General features: G+C 49.5%; 1 protein-coding gene across 3 annotated transcripts in view; it reads left to right on the forward strand.

Annotated features, from left to right (window-relative positions):
* The window catches only part of ERGIC1 (endoplasmic reticulum-golgi intermediate compartment 1), a 104,184-nt gene that overhangs the window by 19,581 nt on the left and 57,139 nt on the right, over positions 1–27,464 (forward strand). Inside the window, exon 1 of one of the 3 annotated variants that reach the window (XM_035014395.1) lies at positions 7,194–7,212. The exons of 1 other annotated variant lie outside the window; for it this stretch is intronic. In XM_035014395.1, the coding sequence (XP_034870286.1) occupies positions 7,211–7,212 (2 nt within the window). In that variant the 5' untranslated portion in view covers positions 7,194–7,210. Of the gene's footprint in view, positions 1–7,193; positions 7,213–18,551; positions 18,581–27,464 lie in introns of those variants that run through there. One more of the 3 variants, XM_035014388.1, reaches the window with a different exon arrangement.

Here is a 27,464-nt window from a genome sequence, read left to right on the forward strand (position 1 = left end):
TGGGCATATTGAGGCCCAGGGGGTTACAGTCTGCCCGGCTGGCTAAGGGCAATTTGCTGGTTCAAATGCAGATTCCCATGGCCCCACCTGGAGTTTGTGATGTGGGGCATCAGGGCCCTGGCCTCTGTATTTTAAACACCGTCTCTGGGGGCACTGTAATGATCAGGAGAGTGGAACCCCAAGCAGGAACTTCAGGCTCTGGCCCTGTTGTTTGCTCAGTCTGGCCAATCATGGCACCTTTCTGGGATTGATTCAATTTCCTCAGCTGTGAGGTGGGGAGAGCAATAGTGAACTTCTAGTAATGTGAAAATTCTAGAAGCAGCGTGTAGCACTCTTAGGGTCCAGTGAATACACATTTGTTGTTATTATTCCATATGAGATTTGTTATAAAAGCAGTTTAAGAAACAAAAGGGGCGCCTGGGTGGCTCAGCCGGTTGAGCGTCTGACTCTTGGTTTTGGCTCCGGTCCTGATCTCATGGGGTCATGAGATCCAGCCCCATGTTGGGCTCTGCGCTCAGCAAGAGTCTGCTTGGATACTGTCTCTCTCAAATAAATAAATAAATCTTAAAAAAAGAAAAGAAAAGAAGGAAGAAAAGAAAGAAACAAAAATGCTATCTGTGTGTATAATGCATCAAGTATTACAGGTCACCCTACTCCCCGACGCTGTCCGCTGAGTGGTGTTCTCTGAACACCACTGGGCTGGGCCGGGATGGGGTTGCTGGTTTCCAGGAGGGCAGTGGGGACAGGAGAGGAAGCACACTCACCTGCCTCTTGTACCTGATCTGGATCCAGGGAACATGTCCCTGGATAGGCCCCCACACCCCTTGGCTGGCAGCTTGGCTGGGCCAACTGTTCCGCCCAGCACTTGCGGTGAGATGGTCTCTGTCCCTGCTAGCACCTTGTTTGCTCCTTTGTTCACTCATTCATGAACTGTTGTTATCTGTTGAGCACCTGCTGTGTGCCACCCTCTGTGCTGGAGCTGGGGTTTGAAGCTAAACGCCACCGACGTGGTACCTGCTCTCATGGAGCTTCTGTTCCGATGGGGAAGATGGACAATTAAATGAGCAAGAGTTTTCTTTTTTTTTTTTTTTAAAGATTTTATTTATTTATTTGAGAGTGAGAGAATGAGAGAGAGTACATGAGAGGGGGGAGGGTCAGAGGGAGAAGCAGACTCCCTGCCGAGCAGGGAGCCCGATGCGGGACTCGATCCCGGGACTCCAGGATCATGACCTGAGCCGAAGGCAGTCGCCCAACCAACTGAGCCACCCAGGCGCCCGAGCAAGAGTTTTCTGAGCGAGAACATCCAGGGAACTCTGGGGATTCTGATCGAACTTTCTGCAGGGCTGGAGGAGGGCCTCCCCACGGTGTCACCCCCGAGACCTTAGTGATGAGCGGAGCCAGGTGGATGCCAGGACGAGGGGTCCAGTCCTGCGCAGAGGCAGGGTCAGGAGTGAAGTGTCAGCACACAGCGAACCGGAGGATGCATCTGGGGCATGATGAGCGTGCCCTTGACCCTCAGCGCAGTGAGGATGGGTTTGAGCAGGGGAGCCAAGTTCGATTCGTGGTGTGGCAGCCTGCAGGGCTCTGCTGTAGAGGTGGGGTATGGTGCGGCCCGGCAGGGCCAGGCAAGCCTCTGCTGGCTCTTGTGGTGTTTAGTCTCTCTGCCAAGAAGCTGCTTTGATTCATATTTTCCACATGGACTTGATGTTTGGAAAATGTTGACCTTCAACTAATCAAATGTCACTTATTAAATTGTAAGTCACATCCTATTCAATTAAAAAAAAAGGACAATGGACCTGTGACTTAGTTCGTGGCCTGTTGGCAGGAGGCAACTTGACGGTACTTGAGGCCAGAGAAAAGGCAGGTGCCTTATCAGTGACCTCCCCCCGCCACCATGTCCCTGGGGGTGGGCCGTGTGTCGTTTCTGTGAGAGGCTGGCTGGACTGATGGTGAAGCTGGGTTAGCAGCCAGACTGGAGAGGCTCAGACAAGACTGGAGTGCTAGCCCAGGCGGGCAGAACTTAGCGCTGCTCGTAAGAAGCGGAGTCCTGTTGGGAAGGTGGGGTCTGTTCACACACAGGCTGGAGAGGAGTGGAGGCCACGTAGATGATAATGCTTGACCAGAAAAGAAGCAGATGGCAGAACATGCACAAGTGGGGAGTGAATTTGGGGGCTTCCTGGAGGAGGGACACTTGAAAGATGAGCCAGGGTCGATCAGTGAAGGGCAAGGGATGGCATTCTAGCCGAGGGGCTCTGCAGCCTGATAACAGATTGGGAGGCAGGGAGAGTGGTGTCAGAAAGAGTGGGGGTAACAACAGTTTGTGGACCTGGCCCAGGGTCTGCACATTTTTGCATCAGGCAGTGGGGAGCCATAGCAGGTTCTTGAGGAAGGGCAGTGTTTAGGACAAAAAAAGGGATCAAGTGAATGTAAGAACTCCCTAGGGCATGGATGAAGGGGAACTGAAAGCCTATTGGCATGGGTTCATATATTTCCCAGGGATGTCGAGTGAGTGTTCTCTCTGATGGGATGACTGCTCATTATTCACACTCTCATGGAGGCCAACCTGAGACTGAATTCATGCATATGAAATGCCTAAAGCACACTGCAGGCATACAGGCAGCATTGGAATTGTGGCCAAGGGTTGGGGCCCCTGAAAACCCCACCGCAGCGAATTCACAGTCGGGGAGTTGAAAAGCTTTTTGGAAAATAGCATTGGGGCCCCAAGGCCACTCGTAGATATTAAGAACATGTTGACGTATTTGAAGTTCATTAAAATAATATAGAGAAGAGAATACTCTAGATGTTTTAGACATTTTAAAGTAGGAGTAACAGGAACTTCTTTCAGCTTCATGTCTTCATCTGCAAAATGGGCCCAATGCTAGTGCCAGCAGCTTCACGGGGCCATTCTGAGGATCGCAGGGGCTGATGCAGGTGAGACGTTTGGCATTGGACTTGGCTAGAGTAGGTTCTCTGTTGATAAGCCTGGAACAATCCAATTCATTCTCGCTTACCACGCTGACTTACTACAAGTGTAAGCATTTCTGTTCCAGCAGTTTCAGGGAGATGCTAATAAATTTGTTTCACTTTTTTGCAGAGATGCCCTGCGTAAGAGACTTTTCCCGCTTACATCTAGAACTCACTGCCTTGTGTGAACAGTCACTTCCCTGGCCCCACCCCCTCTCAGCTGTGGGACCTCAGGCGGGTCCTTCATCCCCCTGGGACTCAGTTTCCTCATCTGTAACAATGGACTAATAATAGCACCCCACCTCAGTATTGCGTGAGGCAGAATGAGATCACGGACGTGAATTATCAGCAAGTGCTCCTCCATGGCCCCCAGGTCAATGACCCCCTCCTCCTGGGGTCCTGTGTACCCCCAGCAACCAAGGCAACCCTGCCCTCTTACACATGACTCGGCTTCCTCCCCATGTTCTTGTCTTCCACCTTCCACTAGAGTTCCTAGAGTAGGAATAATCAAATCTAGGTCTCCCCATCTGCTTCCGGCTTTACTTCCCTTTTCACTTTTCATCCCCCAAGGCTGTTTGTTTGACCATTCATTTATTCATTCATTCTCTCGTTTATTTGCACATATTCATGCTGGTCATTGCACTCAGCACTAGAGGTCCAGTGGTGAACAAGAGGGATGTAGCCCCTGCCATCATGGAGTCTTTGGTTTCAACAGTGAAGTCAAACACCCAATTAAATTTGTAGTTCTCAGCTGATATGAGGGCTGCGTAGGAGAACACAGAGGGCTCTAGGACCTGAGTCTTCTAGGGATCAAGGAAACCTCACTGCAGTGACTGAGCGGCTCTTTGAAAGATGCCTAGGGTTGAAAGGGATGTAGGACCAGGTGAAAGGCGCAGCCTGGGCACAGGCTGGAGGCAGAGAGGATGCTGTGGCAGGTGGAAGTAGGGCCGAGGAGAGCTGGGCTGGAGGTATCAGCTGAGGCAGGCCATGAGGGCCTCGTAGGGCATGGTTAGGAATCTATCCTTTATCCTAAGACACCTTCGACCTATGAAGGAGTTTAAGATCTTCGTGAAAAGCTCACCCTGGACTGAAGGGGAGGAGCGGAGCCGGTTAAGGTCCTTCTGCAGCGTTCAGGTCAGGGGGGTGGTGCTCTGTACCATCACACAGCCCAGGGCCTTCTTGAATCTCCCATTGGAGGAGCCACTCAGCTGGGGTCCTCAAGGCCAGAATCCTTGTGTTGATATGCAGGAAAGTTAGAGACACCAGGGTTGTGTGTCCCAGAAGCTTGGGGGAGGACGGAGGAGCCTTTGATGAATCGCCGGCTACCATGTGTCCACGAGGATTATAAGGTTGGCCGCTCCCGTGAACCCAGGAAAAGGCTTTTTATTTAGAGCCTTTTGGCGTACCCAGCAGGTCCAAGTTCATAATCTCAGTTAACCTTCCCAGCGCTCCGCGGACAGGGGTGAGAGTGCCCTGTTGTCCAAAGAAAGAAAACAGGGTTAAGCATTTGTGAGGGACCTGCCCCACATCCCGAGGCTCCTACCTGTGTTTTGAGCCAAAGTCCGAGCTCCCCTGCCCTGTAGGTAACAGCAGGGCGGGCCCCCTGTGATCCTGAAGCTCTGTGGATGGGTCACGTCCAGTCGGAAGCTCTGTAGGTAGCCCACGAGGCCTGTGGTTGGAGGAACATGCTATGAGGGCATGACTTCTGAGGTTCACGTTGCCTTCTTCATACACTACCTGGTCCAGGCTCCCCTTCAGACACCCAGGATCCCTCTGGCCCAGGTGCACAGCAGGTGGCCTTCCTGGGGAGGGCTCTGCCCCGCTGCATCCCCCCCCCCGTGTCCCCTCCCCCAGTCCATCCTTTCAGACCTTGGGTGGAGGCAAGGCTGTTCCCTGTAAATACCAGTCCCCTTACATGTGCATTTTTCCTCTATGATTTTTCCTGTTTTGATGAAACACTGCTCTTGGCTGTTCAGGTTCCCAAGAGGGGACTGAGGCCCCTGCCCGGCCAGCCGGTCATTCAGGAACTTTGCTCCCAGGCCCAGCCCCACACCCAGCCCACATTCCGCTGGGGCCATAACCTTCGTGCTCTGTGTGAATGGGGCCCGTTCCTCCCCCACCCCCAATTCCCATGGTTCCCACGGATGCCTCCTTATCGCTTTTTCCAGCTGACTGAAAAAGGCTGCATTCTGGCCCCAAATTACCACCCCCACCCTATGCCCTTTCTGTTTTCTGTTTTCTCCTAGACTGAAGGGTGTGAGAGTTTACTACAGTTCAAGGTCCCGCCTGCCCCTGAGCCCACAGCAGGACCTGACTTACAGGCTGCCTGTCGGGGAAGGCCAGGGGAGGTGCCGGTTGACGACGCTAGCCCAGTAATTCACTGGGCAGATGCACCGAGTGCCTACCCTGTGCCAGGCATTGCTGTAAGCGCTGGGCATAAAAGGGGTGAACGTTAAGTATCGTGGTGCCAACAGCACCATCCGCCCGCCTGTAGGAGAGGCGTAGCTGCGGTCACTGGCCCCACTTTGCGGGCTAGAACTGAGGCTCAGGGAGCTGGTCTGGGCTGCTCAGAGCTTTGGGTCACTTCTCTGCCACCTCTGTGGGAGCCGCTTAGAAAACTTCCCTTCTTCGGGGTTCCGAGAGCCCTGTGCAGCCCCCACACCTCCTTCAGCTGAGTGGGGGCTCGTGTCCGGCCCTTGCTGTCTGCCCCAGTCAGGTGACCTGTGCGGGGGGCAGCCTGCCCATCTGCCCAGGGTGGCCTTGCCGAGGCCACAGCACAGCCAGTAGGTGGTGGCTCCAGGATTGGGAAGCCAGGTTTCTCTACTCCAAATTCCAAAGTCTGTTCTTTGGGGTTCTTGATTATATGTTGGCCGGGTTATCTCTGTTGCTTTTTACCCGCCCCCCCTCGTGCCTACAGGCCTTGTCTTAATCACACGACTCTGCCAGAGGCACTTCTGTTGAAAGTATTTGTCCTGAATAATTATAAGCTTTTAATCTTACCTTTGATGTATATTTACCCATCCGATACTCATACATGTTTGTTCGTTATTTATTCATTCTTTCAACAAACAGTGTTTATTCAGTGCCAGGCCCCAAGCCAGGGAGGGGAGGGACAGGTGAGCCCGTGAGCTCCCGAGTATATAAGGCTCAATCCTCCCATGGTGGGTGGGGTGGGGGGAGTGGGGGCAGAGGAGGGCAGGGGTGGGGGGGTGTGATCAGGGTGATAAGCAACGCCAGAGCAGCATTCTCAGGGCACCCACGCCACTCGGCCTTCTTGAGCCGATGAACTCATTCCATCCTCACAGCCGCCCCTGCGCGGCCCTCAGGAGCTCACTTGCCCAGGGTCATCCGGCCAGTGGCAGAGCCAGAATTTGAACCCCGGCACTCTGGCTCCCAAGTCTGTGCCCTTCACTACAGCACCATACGGTGTGACCGTGAGCTTGCTAGATGAAAAAGTGGAAGGAGCGCATGCAGATCTCAGTACTGGGAAGGGGGGCTCTGAGGTGTGTGTGGCGGAATCGAGGCCTGCAGGCGCCTCGGGGGGAGCAGGCCTTGGGCTGGTGCCGAGCATGGGTCCCAGCCTCCAGTCTTTCCGGAGCAGGAGACGCAGAGTGATCTCGTGTGAGGGAGAAGTCCAGGGCGTTAGCCACACCTGTGTTTCTTTGTGAGCACAAAAACATATTCCAAAGCCAGACCCTGAGTCCCACGGTGTTTGGAGCTCGGCCCAACGGCCTGGGCCGGTGCTGTGTGGAGGAGGAAGGGGCCTGGCTGGGGCGGACGTGGACTAGGCCAGCCTCGGCCGGAGCCTGGCTCTGTTGTCGACCGCCGGGGTCACTCTGGGTGAAACCTGGTCCGCCCTCCTGGGCACTCGGTACTGTGCTTCAGATCCACCGTGGAGAAGAGTCCAGAGTCCTCTCCCCAGCCTGCAGGGCCCTGTGTGATCCATCCCCCACCCCCACCCCTGATGACCTCGTCCTAGGCCACCTTCCCCTCCCTGGGCTTCAAGCCCTGGTGGCCACTGCGGCTCCTTAACCAAGCTGCCTTCACCCTCCGCCTCAGAGCCTTCGGTCCTTCCCTCCCCTCAGGTCTCTGCTTGGAGGGACCTGCCCTGACCACTCGGCTGAAAGTGTCCCCCGTCACATTCTATTGGATCATTGTGGATGCTGCTTCGTTGTTCTTGGCACACTTCAAAACAATCACATCCCCTTTTTGCTGATCAAAAAATGTGTCTGTCCTCTCCGTGGAAATGTAAGTTCCTCAGTGCACAGGCCTTGCCTATGGTGTTCACCCCCACGTCCCCAGCACCAGTAGTGGAGGCTGGCACTGGGAACCCTAAATAGGTGTTGGCTAAATGGATCAGCCTCGGCCCACTGATCTGTAAAATGGGAAGCATCCTACTGACGTACTAAAGTTGGTGTAAAGATGAGAGTATATTTAGTGCCTGGCACATAATAGTTTCTTAGGATTGAGACACAGAGCAAGTGTGAGGCCCAGGTGTGAATTACCAGCCTAGTTTAAACTCTGTACACAGCAGAGCTGTTTTGGCACTGCTGGGCTAGCCTGGTGCTCAGCAGCTCTTAAAATCAAGGTGATGGGGAAGGCAGGATGAGGTGAGGGAAGGAAAGAAGAAAAGAGAAAAAAATAGGAAAGGTGTTAGGGTGCAGTGGACTGTTTATCAGCAGATAAGTAGGAAGAGATGGTTTATCTCAAGGCCAGCTTGGCCACTAGAAAGTTTGTAAATTTCTGCCGAGGACTTGTATTTTTAAAACCAAAAAAAAAAAAAAAAAAAGGCACAGGTATTCCAATTAATGAATGTAGAAGAAATGACAGAATTTGAAAATCACCATTAAAACACCATGGTAATATGGGGTGCCTGGGTGGGTAAGCGTCTGATTCTTGATTTCGGCTCAGGTCACGATCTCATAGTTGTGGGATCAAACCTCTCGTTGGGCTCCACACTGAGGGTAGAGTCTGCTGAAGATTCTCTCTCTCCCTTTCCCTCTGCTTGTGTGCTCTCTCTCAAAATACATTAAAAAAAAAAAAGAAAGAAAGGAACACCATGGCAATAATTGGTACAGTTAAAATCTGCGTGCTAAAATTAGTGGGTAAAAGCTTTAGCAGAAATAAAATATTTAGATAGGCTCAGCGTATTTCCCCCACATATTTAGTCATCACAGAGGGGAACACAGTTCCTTACAGCAGGGACCCCTGGCAGATCCCGCCTTAGCCAAGTGCTCAAGCCCAACATTGCTGGCCATAAGACATGGACATCACGCGCCCTGACGCCGAACATTGGCAAGGGGCTGCATCGTGGTGGGATTCTTCCCAGAAATGCACAGCCTGGCTGAAGGCACCGGAGAACATCAGACAAACCTCATTTGAGAGAGGTTCTACAAAATCCCTGACACACTCTTCAGAAGTGTCACAGTTGTGACTGATGAGGGAGGACCTGCAGCTGCCACATAGTGGAGCAGGCCGCGAGGACACAGCAGCCAGGTGGGGCCCTGGACTGGATCTGAGGCCGGAAAAACGGGTGAAATCCTGATGGTTTGCGATGTACTCGAGCGTCTTGTTCCAAAGTTCATTTCCTGTTTTGAGAATTTTTCTGTGGTGGTCTAGGGTTCTGGAAGGTGTTCCCATTGGGGGAAGCTGGGTGAAGGGTGTAGAGGGAACTTTCTGTACTATTTGTGCCAGTCCTCCGTGAGATTGAAATGATCTGGAAATGAAAAGCTTAGAAGGATGGCATGAGCTGAAGGGGAAGGGTGAAGTGCAGGAGAGGAAAATGTAAGCGGAGGCTTCACTGTGGCGTCAGGACCACGCAAGCGAGGGTGTGTTTGCGGAAAGGCCTGTTGATGGTGACGGGAGTTTGAAAGCACGCCTGACAATGGTAAAATCCTGGTTCCATGTTTCCATGAAGAATTCTCCACGGTTGGTTGGCCGGTGGCCTTGGCAATGCCCTTCCTAAAACGGGTCCATTTCTCCCCTCTTGAGCTCTGTCACCTCTTAGCAGGGAGCATGTCCTTTGATGACACTCACTGCTGTCAGGATGTGCAGAGCTGAGGTGGGACTCCCTGGCCTCAGGTTCAGGGAGTCCTTAGCAGCGTTTGCCAAACCGCAACCACTCCTGGGCCACTTTTACGCTCTGCCATATCTACCTTTGCCTTTACTCTTATAAACTTTATAAACTTTTTTTTAAAATGGACCTACTGTAAAAAACTTGAATAGAGAGTTTTTTGAAAAATATGTTACCTCATCCCTGTGAAATGGAAAACCAATGTCACCCACTGTGAATCCAAGGTATCCATAAAATCAAAGCAGGGTCAAGAAAGTTCTTCATCACGGCCCTTGCTGATAGAAGGTTCCAAGGCCTGCTCTTCTCTTTATCAAAAAGTGAGATTATTAGGTGTTAAAAGACCTACTTAAATGAGACTTCTAAACTTGTTCAAGAGGGGCACCTGGGTGGCTCAGTCGGTTAAGTGTCTGCCTTCGGCTCAGATCGTGATCCCAGGGTCCTGGGATCGAGCCCCACATGGGGCTCCCTGCTCAGCTGGAAGCCTGCTTCTCCCTCTGCCTGCCGTTCCCCCTGCTTGTGCTCTCTCTCTTTCTCTCAAATAAATAAATAAATAAAATCTTTAAAAAATAAAAAAAATAAACTCATCCAAGAGACTTGAGAGAGAAGTGGAACAGGAGTAACTCCCTCTCCAGGGGATTCCTGCTGTTTGTCACAACCCCAGTCTGGGTTCCACCTAGAACCGTCTTATTCAGGACCGCTGTGAAGCTGCCCCAGAGCCACCTGGCTCCTTCCCGAGGGGCACAGCTGGCCACATTGTCAGGCCTTCTGGGGTCTGGCCCACCCCCTTCTTCAAGCCCAGGCGCTCAGGCCTGACTGTGTACGTCATAGGCCCGAAGCTGCTTCCTCTAGGCAGCTGTACCCGATCTCCCCTCAACTTCGGGGCACTTGGAACCTTAAAAAAAGAAACGTGGCTTCCTGGAGGTAGTGGAATTATTCTCCTAGTGCACTATTGTTCCTGCACAGTTCTAAGAACTGGGCTTTGTTGCCCCGAGCTGGTACCTGCCTTGTCACGGGGCTGTGTAGCGTTCAGTGGAACAGGGCTTTTAAATGCTTTTGGTATTCACCCTCTGTAAGAACTGCATTGTGTATTTTAGCCCAGTGTATAATGTATAGGAACTCAATAGAACAACGCTTCCTTTTATTATAGGCAATGCAAACAGGTAGTTTCTATTCTGTTGTAATCTAATTTTTTTAATGCTGGCTGCAATTCACTAAATTGATTTTTCAACACACAAATCAGCCGTAACATACAGGTGGTAAAACATTGCTCTGGATGGTTAAAGCATGAACCATACTAATGGGTCCCATTATGGGGGAGGGGTCACCTGATATGTGTGAGGCACAGTGGTGAACACTGTCGTCTTTAATCTTGACCACATTTTGCGCCTTAGGTCACCAGATCTCAAGAGAGGGCATCACCTAGCCCAGGGCACACCGCAAGTAAGGGCAGAGCCAGGATTCGCCTCTCGGTCAGCCTGACTTTTGTGCATGTCCCTGGGACATGGAACCCTTCCCCTGTGTATCTGCCATTACACCTCGCTCGAGATTGTTCCCAGAGGAGATGTCAATAGATACACAATGAGGGAATCACATGTCAAGCTGACAGAGAAAGAAATTCAAAAACAGCCTCTTGATTATCCTGAGCCAGTGCAAAAGGTTTCCAAACCTGGCCAATGGTTAGATTTTTTTTTTTTTAAGATTTTATTTATTTATTTGAGACAGAGAGAATGAGTAGAGAGATCGTGAGGGTCAGAGGGAGAAGCAGACTCCCTGCTGAGCAGGGAGCCCGATGCGGGACTCGATCCCGGGACTCCAGGATCATGACCTGAGCCGAAGGCAGTTGCTTAACCAACTGAGCCACCCAGGCGCCCCTGGTTAGATATTTTTTCTTTTAAAATTTTTAATTAATTTTTAAGTTGAGGTATAGCATAGCTCACTGTAAAATGCTCTCATCTTGAGCATATGGTTTGATGGCTCATTGCATACACACAGCCACAGGACTACCCCCAGACCAGGACCCAGAACCTTCCCAGTACCTCAGAAGGCTCCCTTGTGCCCCTTCCGAGTCAGTACTCCCCCCACCAAGAGGGGGCCCTTCTTCTGACTTCCCTTATCACTGGTTAGTTTTGCCTCTTCCTCATGGCATGTAAATGGAATTATATGTGACGTGTGGGGGTCTACTTTCATTCAGTGTGACGTCCGTAGGACTTACCCACTTGGCATGTATCTTCAATTCATTCTTTTCTGTTTTGTAGTGTCTGATTACTTTTTGGTACTTTTAAGCTTCTTAAAAATTCTTCATAGAATATTTTAGACATATAGCATAGAGATTAATCCACCCCCCCCCCACTGTAAGAAACAAACTTAGGCCGCCATATTCCTTTTCTCTTCAGATTTCCATCTTTGATGCATCCCGACAGCCATCCCAGTATAACTGCTCTCCTGAGTATGCTATTGATCCTTCCTGTGTGTGTGTTAGATTTTTATTGCCTGTGTGTGAATTCTTAATGGATCCTTAATTTGTGTGTGTTTGTGCTTTTTTTTTTTTTTTTTTTTCATTACTGAGCCCAGACTAAACTTATTCTTCTAGTGTTCCAGGTCTTTCTGGAATTGGGAACCTCAGCTCTGTGCTACTGAGGTCCAGAGAGTTGGAGCGGAGTCCAGAAGGAAAGGCCAGTTGGGGAGAAGCAGGAAGAGAGCAAAGGGGTTGGAAGTCTGGGGTGTGGGAGGTGGGTGTGCAGGGAAGACACTTCCACCTGTGTGAAGCAGCTCTCACCTGGGGGTCCCTGAGGCCCCTGTGTCTGTCTCATCTTGGACCTATGGGGAGCTTGCGTGCCCCTCTTTCGGACCTGATTTTCTGGGCCCACTGGTGCCACCCCTGCCAAGGCAGTTCTCAGAGGGACTTGTTGGGGAGAACAAGGTTCTCCTTTGAGGAGAAGAAAATGCTTGTGGTGCTCTGTATCTCACACCCTCCAGCCAGTGACGGGTAGGGTGGTGAGCACTCATTCATGGGGCCAGGCACCATGCCAAGTAAGCACTTCCCACGTTCTAACACATGGACTCTCTCAGAGCAACCCAGTGAGATGGGCACTGTTTGACAGACTGGGAAACTGAGGCACCTGGCATTGAAGTAACTTCCCCAAGGCTACAGCTAGCAAGTGGCAGAGCTGGGACTCCCAGCCAGAAAGGCCCTCTCCAGACCCACCATGACCTATATACTCGCCAGCCTCAATTCCTCAGAAGGCAGAAAGCGTGCAAGCCATTCCTTCTGGCCGCTCACCTTCTCTGACTACACATTTGTTATGGAGGTTTTCTTGACTTTAGCTCCAGGCAGGCAGGGACTACCTTTGTTTGGCACATGTTGTATCTCAGGGACCTAGCCCAGCATCCAGAACAGAATCAATGCTAGTGATACCCGTGGGACAGATGCTGAATGAGTGAGTGGGCCACAGTGCCGATGCAGAGGGGTGGAAAACCATCCACAGGGAGGCCTTTGAGTGGAGTCTCTGCCAACTCCAGGCTTGACGCCCAGCTGTGGGGAATCTGAAAGTCAAAAGTTGGAGTCCCAGCTCCAAGGCTCCCTCGCAATGCCACCTTGGACCGCCTTAACCTTCCTCATCTGGAAAGTGGGGATCCTGACAGTGCTACCCCTCCTGGGGTCACTGGCACTGAATGGCAGGGTGTGACACACCACCGTCCATTCTGGGTACAGGTGGGAGAGGGGGCCTCCCAGGTTGGCGGGTCCTGTTTGGGTGAAAGGCCAAGATGGTTTCGTGGGAGAACACCCGAGTTCCTATTCAGGCCCAGCAGTTCCGTGGAACTCGGTGGGCACATTTGAGCTGTGTGATTGGTGGTGTCCTGTAACTTTTCCCCGTGTCCCTAGTTCCACAACCGCAAGCTGCCCTTGGTCCCTGCCTCTGTGTTGCAGCCCTCTGCTGTCATCTGACGCTCAGGAGACGGCTAGCCAGGCTTTAGTCGGCTGCAGAGGAGCTCCTGGGCCGCTCTGGGCTGACATCCCCTGGGGACTGGCTAGGAAGGACAGCACTCGTTTTTGCTCACACTCATTTGGCTTTGTAGACACCCTTCCTGGCCCTGGTACTAACCAGCAAGTTTTCAACCCCATCCTCAAATGCGCCCACTGTTTACCTTGCCTGCATGGTGTGCTCAGCAGGGCCGTTCATTGGAAACGCTGAGGACCTCTCCGTCATAGCTGGGAGCTAAGCTTTTGTGGGTGCCTCTTTGGTCCCAAGGGCTCTTTCTGCATTCCACTTACTGCTCTCCTCGCCCTAGGAGGGGGTTGTAATCCCCACCCCAGCCCCACTTTACAGATGAGTAAACTGAGGCACAGAGAGGTCTAGCCAGTTGCCTGAGCACAGTCAGGATTTGAACTCCAGCCCAGGTTGTCTTTGTGAGCCCAAAGCCCAGGCTGTCTCCACTTCGTTCCGTGCTGCTCTGCAGAGAAGGCAGGAGTAAGCCCATGAATGCTAGTGACAGCCACAGTGCCCGTGATGGTGACAGTTGCAGCTAACGTCTGTCACGTGCTTGCTCCGTGCTGTGAACTGTAATCAGCGCCCAGCATGCGCTTCCACATGCAATCCTCACTCCATGAGGTTATCGGCATTTCTATCCCCAGTTTACAAATGACAAACACTGGGAGTTCAGAGAAAAGTTTGTCCAAAGGCATGCAGCTAGTGCATGAGACAGTTGTGCCCCTCGCCCTGCCGATCCACACCTCGGGGTTTGAAAAACCAGGTACACTTTGACATCCAGACACTGAGATTTGCTCGGTGCTGGAAAGAGCTGAACTACTAAGCCACGAGAAGCCACAGAGGAACCTTAAATGCATATTACTAAGTGAAAGAAGCCAATCTGAAAAGGCTGCCTACTGTATAACTCCAACCATAGAACATTCTGGAAAAGGTAAACACATTCTGGAGAGAGTAAAGAGATCATTGCCAAGGGGGGAGGAAAGAATAGGCAGAAAACAGGATTTTCAGGGCAGTGAAACTAGTCGGTATGAAACTGTAATGATGTCATTATCCACGTAAACTATAAAAATGTCATTATACATGTGTCCAATCCCATGTTCTGTACAACACCACCACACCAGGAGTGACCCCTGATGTAGGCTAGACTGTGGACTCTGGGCAATAATGATGTGTCACTGCAGGTTCATCCAGCGTAACAAGTGTCCTGCTCTGGGGGTGGGGGGAGATGCTGGTTCTGGGGGAGCCTGCGTGTGTGGGGAGCAGGGGTTGTATGGGAAATCTCTACCTTCCACTCAGCTTTGCTGTGAAGTCTAAAACTGCTGTAAATAACAGTCTATTTTTAAAAAGCAGACAGGTACACAAGGTACTCGTTATTGCTTGGGCTGCCACCAGCCTGCCCCTTGACCTGTGTTCTTCCCACATGCCCCATCAGGGATGTAAAGGGAAAGTGTGTGGCTGTGCAGGAGGTGGGGGCTGCCCTGGCTAGATTATCTGCGGGCTAGTCTTTTCCAGGTGTTCGTCCAGGCCTGCTGTCAGGTGGGTTTGACATTGAATCCAGGAGCATGCATGGCATGGAGAGCCAGAGGGAGGGAATGGTGCAATTGGGTAACCAAGGGAGGCCAGAGGGATGTCAGGCATGCTGGTGGACTCTGCCAGGGGATGGACTGATGCTCCCATCTGGGGAGAAGGAAGGAGAAGGTAAGGGGAGGTGATAACCACATTCTTTGGTCCCATTCCCTGGGACAGCATGTGCTCAGAGGAGGCTGGCCTGGCGCTTGCCAGGCATTGCAAAATTCAGGCTTAGTTGAATCAATGGCCTTTGGAAAAGTACATTTTGCTCAGGAGCCAAGTAAAACTGAAGACTCTGCCACCAGCACACTGAAGTCAAGAGCCCTGACTCACACTGAGTGGGAGGGAGCTGAAGGCAGGCTGTGGCCCTCCAGTGGGCCCAGGCTCCCTCTGGTGCCAGGCCCCTCGGCCAGCTCAAGACCCTTGACCAGAACAGTGTGCGTGCCATGCACAGCATCCTCACGTGGTTCTGTCAGGGCTCAGACCCCCTTCGTGGTTTAGAAATTTTCCGTCCCTAGGAAACCATGGGCAAAATGAATCACTGTAAAAATCTAATTTTCTTATTGATTTGCTTTGTCAGTTTAAAGATGACTTGTCTCTAAGATGAGTCTTTGGTAGATAACCATTCCAAAAGCCTAAAGATTTTGGGGGCATCTGGGTGTGGTGGGAATAGCTCTGCTGGGACGCACACATAGTTCCCACATGGGACCTCAGTTTTTCTGCCTTTAAAATGGATCTGGACTAAATTAGCCTTGCCAAATACCCAGGAAGCTTGTCACTAGTGTCCCCATTGCCTTGGCAGACACTGCTAATCCTTCTCAGCCTTCATAGCTGGGCAGCCTGGAATTGATCCCAGAGACGAACCTTCTTGGCCAAACGGGGACTCCGTGATCTCAGTTCCCTTCTAGCGCTAGAACATTTAGATCTCTTTGCCCTCTCCCATCTTCATAGTTGTACTGCCTATTCTGATTTAAAAAACTCAATATTTAAGCCCAAGCTCACAAATTTGATTGTCCCCAGGCCAAATCTGAGCCACAGAACTATTATTGTTTTATTTAAAAAACAAAACAAAACCAAAAAAACTCATTGCCATCATTTTTAAATTAGTGATTTCACGTAGGACCCAAGATTTCTGTTTTTTGGGTTGTTTTTTTTTTTCCTGATTTTTGGCCACTCCAGGGCTCCTTGTTTCAGCCAAGGGCCAAGCTGGGGGCTTTCTGCTCCCTTCATTTTTTAAATTTTATTTAATTTTTTATAGTTTCAAGTTGTTATTTAAATTCCAGTTAGTTAACATACAGTGTAATATTAGTTTCCGGTGTCTGCTCCCTTAAGCTGGGCTTTGGCCCCTTCAATTTGCCACAGGCCCCAAGCCTGCCGACTTCTCTCATTTTTAGTATCTACCTGGCCTCAGTAGGCATTTTTCTTTTTTTTTTTTTAAGATTTTATTTATTTATTTGACAGAGAGAGACACAGCAAGAGAGGGAACACAAGCAGGGGGAGTGGGAGAGGGAGAAGCAGGCTTTCCATGGAACAGGGAGCCCGATGCGGGGCTCTATCCCTGGACCCTGGGATCATGACCTGAGCCGAAGGCAGACGCTTACCAACTGAACCACCCAGGCGCCCCAGTAGGCATTTTTCTACTTGGGAGTGTACTACCTACAGAGATGCATGATGCCTGGTTGTCTCTCATTTGGTGATGTGAGCAGTAGGTGATCCGTGCCTGGGCCCACTAAGTCATTTGGGAAACTTGATGTTTCCTAGAATCTTTTTCAGAGGGAAAGGGTATTTTCTATCTATGAATAGTCACTCCCTAGTGGTTTTATATTTTTATTTTCCCATGTGGGCTTTCCTTAAAGCAAAGGCTTAGATAAGCTGTGGACTGTTGAGGAAAGCAGGGATGAGGCAGATGTTGACAGTATGGGGTGGGGAGGAGGTCTCCTTCCCCTCCTTCCCTCTGTCACTCACCCCTGCCTCCTGTAGGCCTCCCTTATGAAGTCTCATTGCTGGTGGGTGGTTAGGAAGCCCATGGCTTTCAAAGGGTATTCACCTGCACATCTCAGGTGAGCTCTTTGCCTGCGAAAGACCCAGTCTTCTGTGGCCCAGTGGGCCTCTTGTTACTTAAAGATGATGCATGCTCCCTACTGAAGAGTGCAGTGCCAGGTGCTAGGGAACCCAAGATGCGTAAGGCCAGTTCCTGCCCTGGGCGAGTTCACAACTTCTAGGGGAAAACACAAATAGTATTAATGAGATGGAGTGGGTTGCGCCGTTCATTCATGATTACAGTTCACACATGTGTAGTAACAACACATCATGGGCCTTATGATGACAGAGTGAAGCTCAGGGACTGTGGGCAGCCCAGAAGGTGGTGCCTCAGCCAGCCTGGGGATAATTAGAGATGGATTCTCAAAGAAAGGGATGTGTGAGCTGAGTTTTAAAGAATTACTGGGTTGGGACGCCTGGGTGGCTCAACTGTTAAGCTTCTGCCTTCGGCTCAGGTCATGATCTCAGGGTCCTGGGAACGAGTCCCGCATCGGGCTCCCTGCTCGGCGGGAAGCCTACTTCTCCCTCTCCCGCTCCCCCCTGCTTGTGTTCCTTCTCTCGCTGTGTCTCTCTCCGTCAAATAAAATCTTTAAAAAAAAAAAAAAGAAAGAAAGAAAGAATTACTGGGTCCTCTGACGTCTCCTCCCACTCCAGCTATGTCAGCCTCCTTACTGTTCCAGGAGCCTGCCAAATATGCTTCCTGCCTCAGGGCCTTTGCACTTGCTCTCAGTTCAGCCTGGATTGTTCTTCCCTGGATATCCACGTGGCTGCTATCTGACTTCATTCAGATCTCCATTTGCATGTCACTTTGTTAGATGGGGCTTCTCTGATAGCCATCCCCCCCACCCCATCTAAAACAGCACTTATATTATACTTTGTCTCCTAGCTTGGTTTATTTTTCTTCATAATATCGGCATTGACATATTAGTTCATTTATTATTTGTCTCTTCTACTAGGATGTAAGCTAGGCAAAGGCAGGGAGTTTTGTGTCTGACCACTGTTGTATTCCTAGCACCTGGAAGTGTTTGGTATACAATAGGTACTCAATCATGACAGAAAGAATGAGCTGGTGGAGGAGGAGAGAGAAGAGGTGATGCAAACAGAGGGCACAGTGCATGTAAATGAACGGAGCTGGGACAGAATGGGCCTCTCTGGAACAAAGAGTGTTGGTGGGGCCATGAGGTGGGTGGGAGGGAGGAAGGGAGGGCAGGTAATGTACAGATAGGGACAGTGCTCCTAAAGACCCTACCTGTCTTTATTTTTTAATTTATAACTTGTTTATTATGAAACAACTGAAAAGTACGGAGATGTGCCCAAATGAAAATGGTCAGCAAGGAGGGCACTTTGACCCCTTTCCTTATGTATTTTTCCATGGGATTGTCTGAAAAATTTCATCTTTTAATTTGTGAGCCAGGCCTCGCTTTCTAAAGCACACCGCTGCTTCCCAGCCTGGCACAGTACCTTCGTGTGGGTGCACGTCCCAGCTTCACCACATGCCAGTTGAGTGACTTTGGGCTTCTGGAGCGAGGAACCTTAGCAGGAGCTGTTGCTCTCCCTAAGACACACCCTTCTGCCCTTTTTCTCAGCCTCATTTCTGCTTGTCTTTTTAGGCTCAGGGTCTCAGCCCGAGAGTCACTGACTCTACACAGTCTTTTCTGAGCCTTAGTTTCCTTTTCTGTAAAAAAAGGGCTGAATCTCGTTTTGGTATCTTGGAGAGTCTTGGGGATTCAGTGAGCTGTCACGAGCACAGAGGCTGGCTTACTTAATATTAATTCTCTCTTTCCCCTTTCCATGACATCAGATCCACCTCCAGGTTTTTCTTTATTCTGCTTTCTTTGACCTGCCAACCTCTTAAAATCTTGATCCTATCTAAGGGCTTTTATCCCCAGGCCTCGCCAGAACTCAGCCCTCACTTCTTAAGGTAGCTGAGAATGTTGTCCAAAAGGTAAGTCTCATAGTGCAGAGTAAAACTGAATTATGGGCAGGTGCAGATGGAGGTCAAGTGACATTTGGGCTCTCCCCGAAGAGGGCACCTTCCACAGATATCTTTCTCCCAAATATTCTGCTCCAAAACTTAAAACCACTGGCCCTGGTGGTTTCTTCCTTTTAAATCTCTGTTGAAGGCCGTGCCCTGGCTGGGAGCCGCAGGGATGAGAACCCAGTCCCCGGAATAGCTCATGCCGCTCAGCATTTAAATGCCATCTGTATTTTTATCCGATGATGGGTCATTTCTGAAAAACCCCCACTCATGTTCTGCCCCTCTAAGAATACATTTCCATTTATAGCTTCCACTCTCGGGATGATGTTGTGTCCTGGTGTGGGGCTGGCGGCTGCGTCCTGTTTCCAGTGATTTGGAAACACTTTGGGGCCCTTGCTGTCCCCTGGCCTGTGTTCCTGGTGGCCTTGACAGTGGGAAGCCTGACTCCCAGCCAAGCCCCAGCTGCCTGACGTCCTGAGGCTCCGACACCAGGCCTTTCCTCTTTCTGTGAGAGCATGAGCGCATCGAGCTCTTGCAGCGTGGCGGCGGGGGGGGGGGGGGTTGCCAACAGGGGTGAGGGGGCCCCTATTCGGCGGTGCTCTGCCAGGGCCTCAGGGTGACACCACACCACAGTTCCAAAGCTCCACGGGACCCTTCCTCCTTTACTCGCTTACCAAGTGCCCATAGCCCACTGTGGGTGCCAGACTCCGTGCAGGCACAGGAGGGCAATGCTGAGCATGGACAGCCAAGGGCCTCAGGGCCTAGTGCAGAGTTTTGGGGAGACCAAAGAGGGTCAGGGTGAGGGTCAGCCTCTGGGTCAGGCTGACCAGGGTTCCAGCCTAACTCTGCCTCTTGCTGGTTGTGTGAACGTAGGCAAGTGGCTCAGCCTCTCTGAGCCTCGGTTTACACATTTGTTGATGGCATCTCATGGGTGGTAGGGAGGATTCAGTGGGATAGGGTAGGTCAAGTGTACTAAGTGGGGCTTGGCCCAAAGGGTAGGAGCCCAGGAAATGCCAGTCCCTTTTCCCATCCCTCTGTTGACCTGTGGTAACTCAGGTGGGTACATGCTGAAAGTCTTAGGAAACAAATTTGAAGTTGGAAATCAACACACAGCTGATACCTTAGCAATTCTAGCATGCACCAGCATCTCCTGAAGTGCACTTTTTTCTCAAATGCCTGCCCTCCCCACCCCTATGCTGGTTTAGTTCATTCCACAGTGGGGCCCTGGAAGTGGCAAATTTAATCAGCTACCTGGCAGATTCTGAGACAGTAGTGCAAGGACCACACTTGGAGAAAAGCTGCCTCCTTCATCTAATCCACAAGTATTTCTGTGGACCTACTGTGTGCCCGGCACTTTTCTAGGCTCTAGGGATATAGTGGAACTCAAAGGCAGACACAGTTCCTGCTCTCCTGTAACTTACATGCTAATGGCAGAATCAGGCAATCAACAAATGCACATAACACAACATAAAATCGGGCAGTGATCTGAAGTGCTACGAAGAAAAAACCCGTAGAGCAAGGAGATGGAGAGGGGTGTTTTAGTTAGTGGCCAGGACAGGCCTCTCCAAGGAGACATCTGAATATAGACTAACGTGAAGTGAGGCAGCAAGCATGTAGACATCTGAGGGAAGAACATTCCAGATACAGAGAACGGCAAGGGCAAAGGGCCTGAGATAGGAGCAAGCTTGCTTGATTTCTCAAGGAACAGATCGTGTTAGGATTTAGAGCTATTAGACTAGTTCCCCTCCCCCCCACCCCCACTGCTGTGTGTGAGCTTTGTTCTCCCCCGACTGGCTCAGGTCCAGGTAGCAGGTAAAGTGTATTGTCCGGCCCAGCGAGGCCTCTCCCGTTTTTCTGATAGACCATCTAAAACACTCTTGGAGAATATCTTAGTCATCTTCCTGATCAGCCGGTTTTACTGTGTTGCTCAGCAGCGTGCCCCCACAGCCAACACAGCATAGCGCACCTCACCACTGCTCAGGCATCTGGAAACCCCAAGAGAACAAAGACGGTGACTTGAAAAGAGTCGGGGGGCCCTGTCCCTTAACACAGAATACTGCTGCCCTTTCTGTTTTACTGTAACTATCTGAAGCTGCATGAGTTTGGATTCCATGATCCCTGAGGTTCCTTCTGGGATCCTAAGAAAAGGTTTTGTTTGAGAAGCTGTTGAGATTTGTTCTGGACATATCAAGTGTGAGGGGCAGGCGGGATGCGCCTGGGCATGAGGAAGCTCCTTGGGCATTACCATGTGAGCTCTGCGAGGACAGGGACCACATCTGTCTTGTTGGCTTTCTCCTGTCTCTCTGGAACTTGGCACAGTAAATTAAGGCATGGATGAATTGGCTGTGGGAGCTGCAAGAGAAGCGCCCTAAACACTGTCCCCTGGGCACACACCTGGATGTCAGGGATAGCAGGAGGAAAAGGAGCAGACAGAGAGGGTACCAGAGAGTGAGAATACCGTGGAACATTAGACAGGCAAGAGAAATCCAGGAAGGAACGGACGGTTAGCAGGTTCAGTGCAGAGGCATACCAAGGAGAGCCAATGGCATCTGGCCCTTAGTAACTCTTGGGTGATCTTAGCTAGAGCAGGAAGAGAGACTGGAGGGGAGGCTGCTGTCAGAGGCCAGACTGCTGTGGGATAAAGATTAAATGGAAGGTGAAATGTGAAGTTATTCTAGGCCAGGTATTAAGAAGCGTGCTGTGTACTTCCAATCGCATTGCATTGAAAGGTACCGAATAACTGGTTGTCTTCTCTTTAAGATACTAAGGTTGATTATTGGGTTCAGGTGGCTGTAGCCTGGTCCATCTATTATTAAGTTTCTGATCATTGCTAAGATCCAGTGTTTTATCAAAGGATACAGAGGGATGATTTTTCAAATTCTATTAGTCTCCCCACATTATTCTGTGGAATTCTATAAAATAGAACTTTGCCTTCATCAACTATTTGGTTACTTAAAAATGTATTTGTATGCAAAAAAAATGTCAGAATAAGTGCTTTCCCTTTATTTTCTGGTTTTGAGAATAATGAGTTGGTGGCCTAGTATCTCCAAAGGTGTCCAAAGAGGGTTTTTTTGTTTTCTGAAGTGTCGTTATGAACTCGTAGATTGCTTAAGGTGTTTGATGTGTTTTAGCTACGGCCATCATTAAAAATTTTTAACAGCTTTACTTAGGTATAATTGACATACAATAAACTTCCCATAAATAAAGGGTGCAGTTTGAGAAATTTAACATGTATACATCCATGAAACCATCGTCGCAATCACCATAGTGAACGTCTCCATCACCCCTTAAAGTTTCCGCATGTCCCTCTCTTCCTTTCTCTCTGGGCAACTAACAACCTGCGGTCACTCTAGACTAGTTTGTACTTGTCTAAAATTTTATATCTTCAAAAAGAAGCAGTAGAAGGTGTAACCAAAAGCTAACACAAATGGTTACTTTTATTTTTAGGAGATGCGTAAAAAATATTAAATATTTAGGGATAAATTTGACAAAAGAAGTTCAAGACCCATGTACTGAAAACCATAAAACACTGTTGAGAATTTTATGTAGATGGAATCATACCACATGTACCCTCGTTTGTCTTTCATTCAGCATAATTATTTTAAGAATCATCCGTGTTGTTGCTCACGTCACTACTTCATTGCTTTTTATTGCTGAGTAATAGTCCATTGTATGGATATGCCGTAATTTGTCTATCCATGTGTCCATTGATGGGCGACTGTGGCTATTACAAATTATATCTGTGGCTATTACCTCACAAATTTGAAGATGTAAGCAAGGGTGTAATTATTTTTATCACTACCCTCCCCACAAAACATAGGCATAAAATTTAACAGAAGTCAGTGTTCCACAGTTTGCTTTTTTTCTGTTACTGTATAGAAACCTTCCTCATTCCCCTTTATAGCTGTATCTTCCTCCTCTTTATGGATGGTCTATAGTATATTAACTGGTCCCCTTGGATGGACATTTAGATGGTACCCAGTTTGCTATTACAACTGGTGCTGTGATGAATAGCCTGCACATATGTCATTTTGTATTTTCATCTGGAATTTGCTGAATGCCATTAATGGGCGAAGCCCTGCACAATACACAGGAGATCGAGGAACAGATCTGACACGTCTCAGTCCAGTAGGAATGGAGGATTCTACAGCCATCTTGGGGCCGTGCCGGGAATGTATATGTCCGCAGAGCCTGGGGAGGTTGGGGAGGCTGCCTCAGAAGCTCTTCTTCCTCTTTGGCCAGACTTGGTGGCTTCTGTGGGAAGGAGGAGAGGGGAAAGACCAGGACTTTGTGGTCAGAGAAGGTATTCTGGGATGGGAAAGGTCACAGTGGAGGCAGTTGGAGCTGGGGGAACACCCTGTTGATGGAGACCTCCACACAGGCACCAAGATTTAGAGAGAGAACCCTGGGGGATGGGCTGGAGAGAGAAGACTATGCATGTGGTAATGCTGTGTGCACAGAGGGTCACCACCCAGACCTCCACTCCTCCAGCTCCTGGCCTGTGTCCCTGTTTCACGTAGGCATGTGGGACAGTGGTTAGAGCATGTGCCCTGAAGCTAGACTGCAGGCGTTTGAATCCTGCGCCTGCGTCCTGGGCAAGTGAAATAGGAGGAAGGATGATATCTACTGCACAGATTGTAAAAAGGATGTGCGCTAATGAATGCCAAGTCTGAGTCCACGGCTGGGTGCACGGTCGTCACTCATGGTGCGGGGCAGCCGTGATGTAGGTGTCATAGTCATTATTCACCCTCTGAGCTCCTCTCTCTGGGCTAGAGAGGGAGACAGACTTTTTTTCCTTTCTTTTGACAGAGGGAAGATTGGTGTAGGCTCACATTAGCGGTTTGAATGTCAAGGACAGGATTCGGGGGGCTGTGAGAGTGATTCCAGGGCTCGGTAGAACGGGTGCTTGGTTCTTTCCAGAACCAGAGAAGAACTGGTTCTTTCTGTGCCCATGCTTGTTTCCGATGTGTTCATTTACCTCTGTGCCCTCTGGCATGCACACGCATGTGCACGCACATGCGCGCACACACACACATACACACACCCCCCGGTAGTTCTCAGTAAGGTGGAAGAAATGACAAGTGAGCAAACAGGCACGCTTTTCACCTAACTCCCTGGTACTTGGCACCGAAGGCTCTGACAGGCTGGTGGGCAGGGGTGACCAGGCCAAAGCACCAACGAAAAGCCTTGCTGGCTATTTTTGGGACGAATGACCCACCACTTCCAATGACTTGCTCCTAAATGGCGTCTAATTTCATTAAGCCTTGGAAACAGTGACATCACGAGTGCCTGCCTGGTAGCCGCCCACATATGGCGAGCCACAGAGTGATCTGAGATTCATCTGCAGGAGCAGGGGAGAAGTGAGGTCCCGAGCAGCAAAAGTTAAAATAGCAAAGCTGAGGCATTCTGCTATGAAAAGAAATTACAGAAGAAATCCATTAGTCAGAGATTTCCAGCGGCAATTTCCTTGCTTGGGAGCAAAAGAAGACTTATGCGTGTTTATTTTGGGTGCGGTCATGTAGCCATTCCTCACTCAGTAGGCTAGATATGGCATGTAAAGTGAATTTCTGTTAAGTAAATCCTATAGTCTCCTCGACTTCTAGTACTAATGTCGATATATGTTTTATCTTAAGGTAAAATGAGTTAGAGGCATAGATTCAGCATGTTTGATTAAAATAGTGACGCTGGTACCTATTGGACTATGATAGTAAGCCACAAGTCCAGGTAGACATTTTTCTCTGTGGGTTCCTTTGCCCAGGTGTCTCCAAGTGAGCTCTTCCTTCTCAGGCACAGAGCAAAAGGGAGAGGGAAAAGCTGCTTAATCCAGATTCCTGGTCTCCGTGGGGGCAATTGAGGCCGTGGCCATGACTTCACCCAGCGGGAGCAGAGGCAACTGGCTGCCTTTCAGACAGAACACAGACTCAGTGGGAAAATGAGCTTCCCACATGTGAAGTTTTGCTCTGCATACAACACAGTTTCTCAACTTAAGATCTCCGGACATTTGGGGCCAGTAATCCTTTGTTGTGGGGGACTGTCCCATGCATTGTAGGATTGTCGGATGTATTAGCATTCCTGGCCTCAACCTGCTAGGTACTAGGAACACCTCCTACTCCCCAGTGTGACAACCAAATGTCTTGGGGCAGCGGGGGGGGGGGGGGGGGGAGGCGCAAAATTGCCCCTGGTTGAGAACCACTAGCATATGGCTTTTCAAGAGCATAAGAGATAACAAGGATTTAATAAGCTTTTTATTGGCTTGTTTCTGTTTTAAATATTTTGAGTTTAATGATACCTTGAACTGGGTAAGTCACTCCTCTTCTTGGGGCTTTCATTTTCTCATCTGTAAAATGAATGGGTTGGATATAGTGATCTCAGAGTACCTTCTAGACCTGACAGTAGGCAGTGCTGAAGGCAGGAGGCCCCTGTGGGGTCTCTGTGTTTGCATCCTGTCCTAGCATGTGACAAACCTCTTGCCCTCCCAGCTCCAGTCACTGGCTCCCGTTCTCCTGGCGCTTGGCATCCAGATCAGTCAGTCTTCCTTAAGTCCAGCTGATGGTTCTCTTACTTTGAGTCAAGCCCACTTTGCCGCCCCCTTTCAAAGTGAAAATTTCTCAATATCCAGTACAAGGAACCCCCGAAGCCCCAGCTTCCCCACTATCCATTTCGTCTTAATCTTGTTAAGACCAGCCAGTGGGTCTTATCTTTGTACAGATGCATTCATTGAGGTAATTCCCCAAGGGCCTGGGTTGGGCAGGGCTGGGCAGCAAGAGGGCCCAGGTCCTGTCTTTCGGAAAATTACAGTCTAGGGGGAGGGCAGGAAAAGAGTGTTTTTTGTTTGACAACAATAAAGAATCCATCTTTTCGCTTTCTCTGTTAGAGGCTAAGCAATTCCAGTTCTTTAACCTTTTTTCCTAAGATGTATTTTCCACTGAAATGGTCTTGGTTTGTCCCCACATTGTTGGGAAAAGTAGCAAGAACATGAATTAGGCCTGGATTCAGATTCCTAGCTGTGGCACTTCACAGGTGTGTGAGCTTAGCTAAACCGCCAGCCTCTCTGAGCCTCATCTATAAAATGGGCTAAAAATCCCTAACTTGAAGGTTGGCCAAGAGAATTGAGTGAGAACATGCCAGTCAAAGGCATAGCATGAGCTGAGCACACATGAGATATACAGTAAAAATCCCTTTCCCCCTCCTCCACTCTTTACCCTTTCCTCCATATTCTCTTGACACTGGGTGGCCACAGCTAATCACATCACCACATGACCACAATGAGGGACTGACTAATGTAAGTCAGAGAGGACGGCTCACTTCCCAGTCTGTCACATGCTGGGTTCTCACCAGCCTTCCTGTGGCCCGTTTTCTTAGTGACATTCACTGCTGACTCACTTGGCTTGTGGTCAGCTCTGTACCCAGGGTCTTTTTCAGCTCTCCCTTTACCCCACCACCACTCCCCAGTTGAGATTTGTGGTGTGGGAATGGGGTAGTTATTAGAGAACATTATGTTTAGGTGGCCCTTCTCAAGGAGTCAAAAGCATTACTAGACCGGCAACTTCATGAAGGTAGGACCCATGTCTACCTTGACTACTTCCATTTTCCTACGCCTAGAATATGGCCAGCAAGTGCTTAGTATGTATCTGTTGAATAAAGTAATGTATTTTGAGCTGGTCCATGTCTTCCAGGAGTTTCCCACTGCTCTAGGGCAGCATCTGTGGAAAAGTAAGCAAAACCTTGAGACTTTAACTTACCAATGGGTGAGCTCTATCCTGATTCCCACAAGTATACAGGGCAGTGGAAGGACCATGGCCTATGACTCAGATTTGGGTTTGATTCCCAGCTGTACTGGTCACGGGCTTGGTGACCTTGAACAAGTGGCTTATAGCTTAGCCTTAGTCTTCTCCTTGGAAAAGTGGGATATCCGTGTCTGCCAGGGTTATCATAAGAATTAAATGTGAATATGTGTATGTAAAAGTACCCAGCACAAGCTGGGTAGTGATCTTGGTTTCACATCAGTGATTCTCTCCAAAGCACCTCTTTCCTTTGATCACCATTGCCTCCAATAGTTTGGCCCAAGTCTACCCTCCTCTCTTAGACCATTGTTCACTCAGCCTTCCCCCTACTCTTCCCACCCCCAACAAAGACATACTCTTGACACCCAGCAAACATTTGTTAAGCCAGCCCCTCAAAATCAGATGCCTACAGGGATCCAGTATGTGTGAAGAAAGCAGCTGTGTGGGATTTTTATGTGAAATCTCCCCCTTAAATTGTTTTTCTTAAATTCCATTAAATTAAACACATTTTTTTAACTTTTTATTTTGCCATAATTTCCGGCTTACAAAAAAATTTGCAAAACTAATGCAAAGACTTCCCCTATGCCCTTTATCCACGCTTCCCCAAAAGTTACCTACCATCTTACATAACCAAAATACCACTATCAAAACCAGGAAAACAACACTATACAGAGGTATTAATTGATACATGGATCCTATTCAGATCCCAGCCATTGTCCCACTGATGTCCTTTTTCTCATCCAGGATATCCTGCATGATTTAGTTGTCATGTCTCTTTAGTCTCCTCCAATCTCTGAAAGTTCTTTAGCCTTTACTTGCCCCCATGACATTGATACTTTTGACAAGTACCGGCCACTCATGAGCCCTCAGTTTGGATTTGTGTGTTGCTTTCTCATGATTCATTTGAGGTTTTACATTCTGAGCAAGATCCCCCACAGGACTTTATGGTGTGCCTTCCCCAGTATGTCAGATCAGGAGGCACATGATATGTCTCCTTATTGGTGACACTCATTTTGGTCACTTGGTTAAGATGATGTCAAGTTTCTCAACTGTAAAGTTACTCTTTT

Source organism: Mirounga leonina, unplaced genomic scaffold, assembly GCF_011800145.1.
Source record: "Mirounga leonina isolate KUSES-001 unplaced genomic scaffold, KU_Mleo_1.0 Mir_104, whole genome shotgun sequence".
NCBI lineage: Eukaryota > Metazoa > Chordata > Mammalia > Carnivora > Phocidae > Mirounga > Mirounga leonina.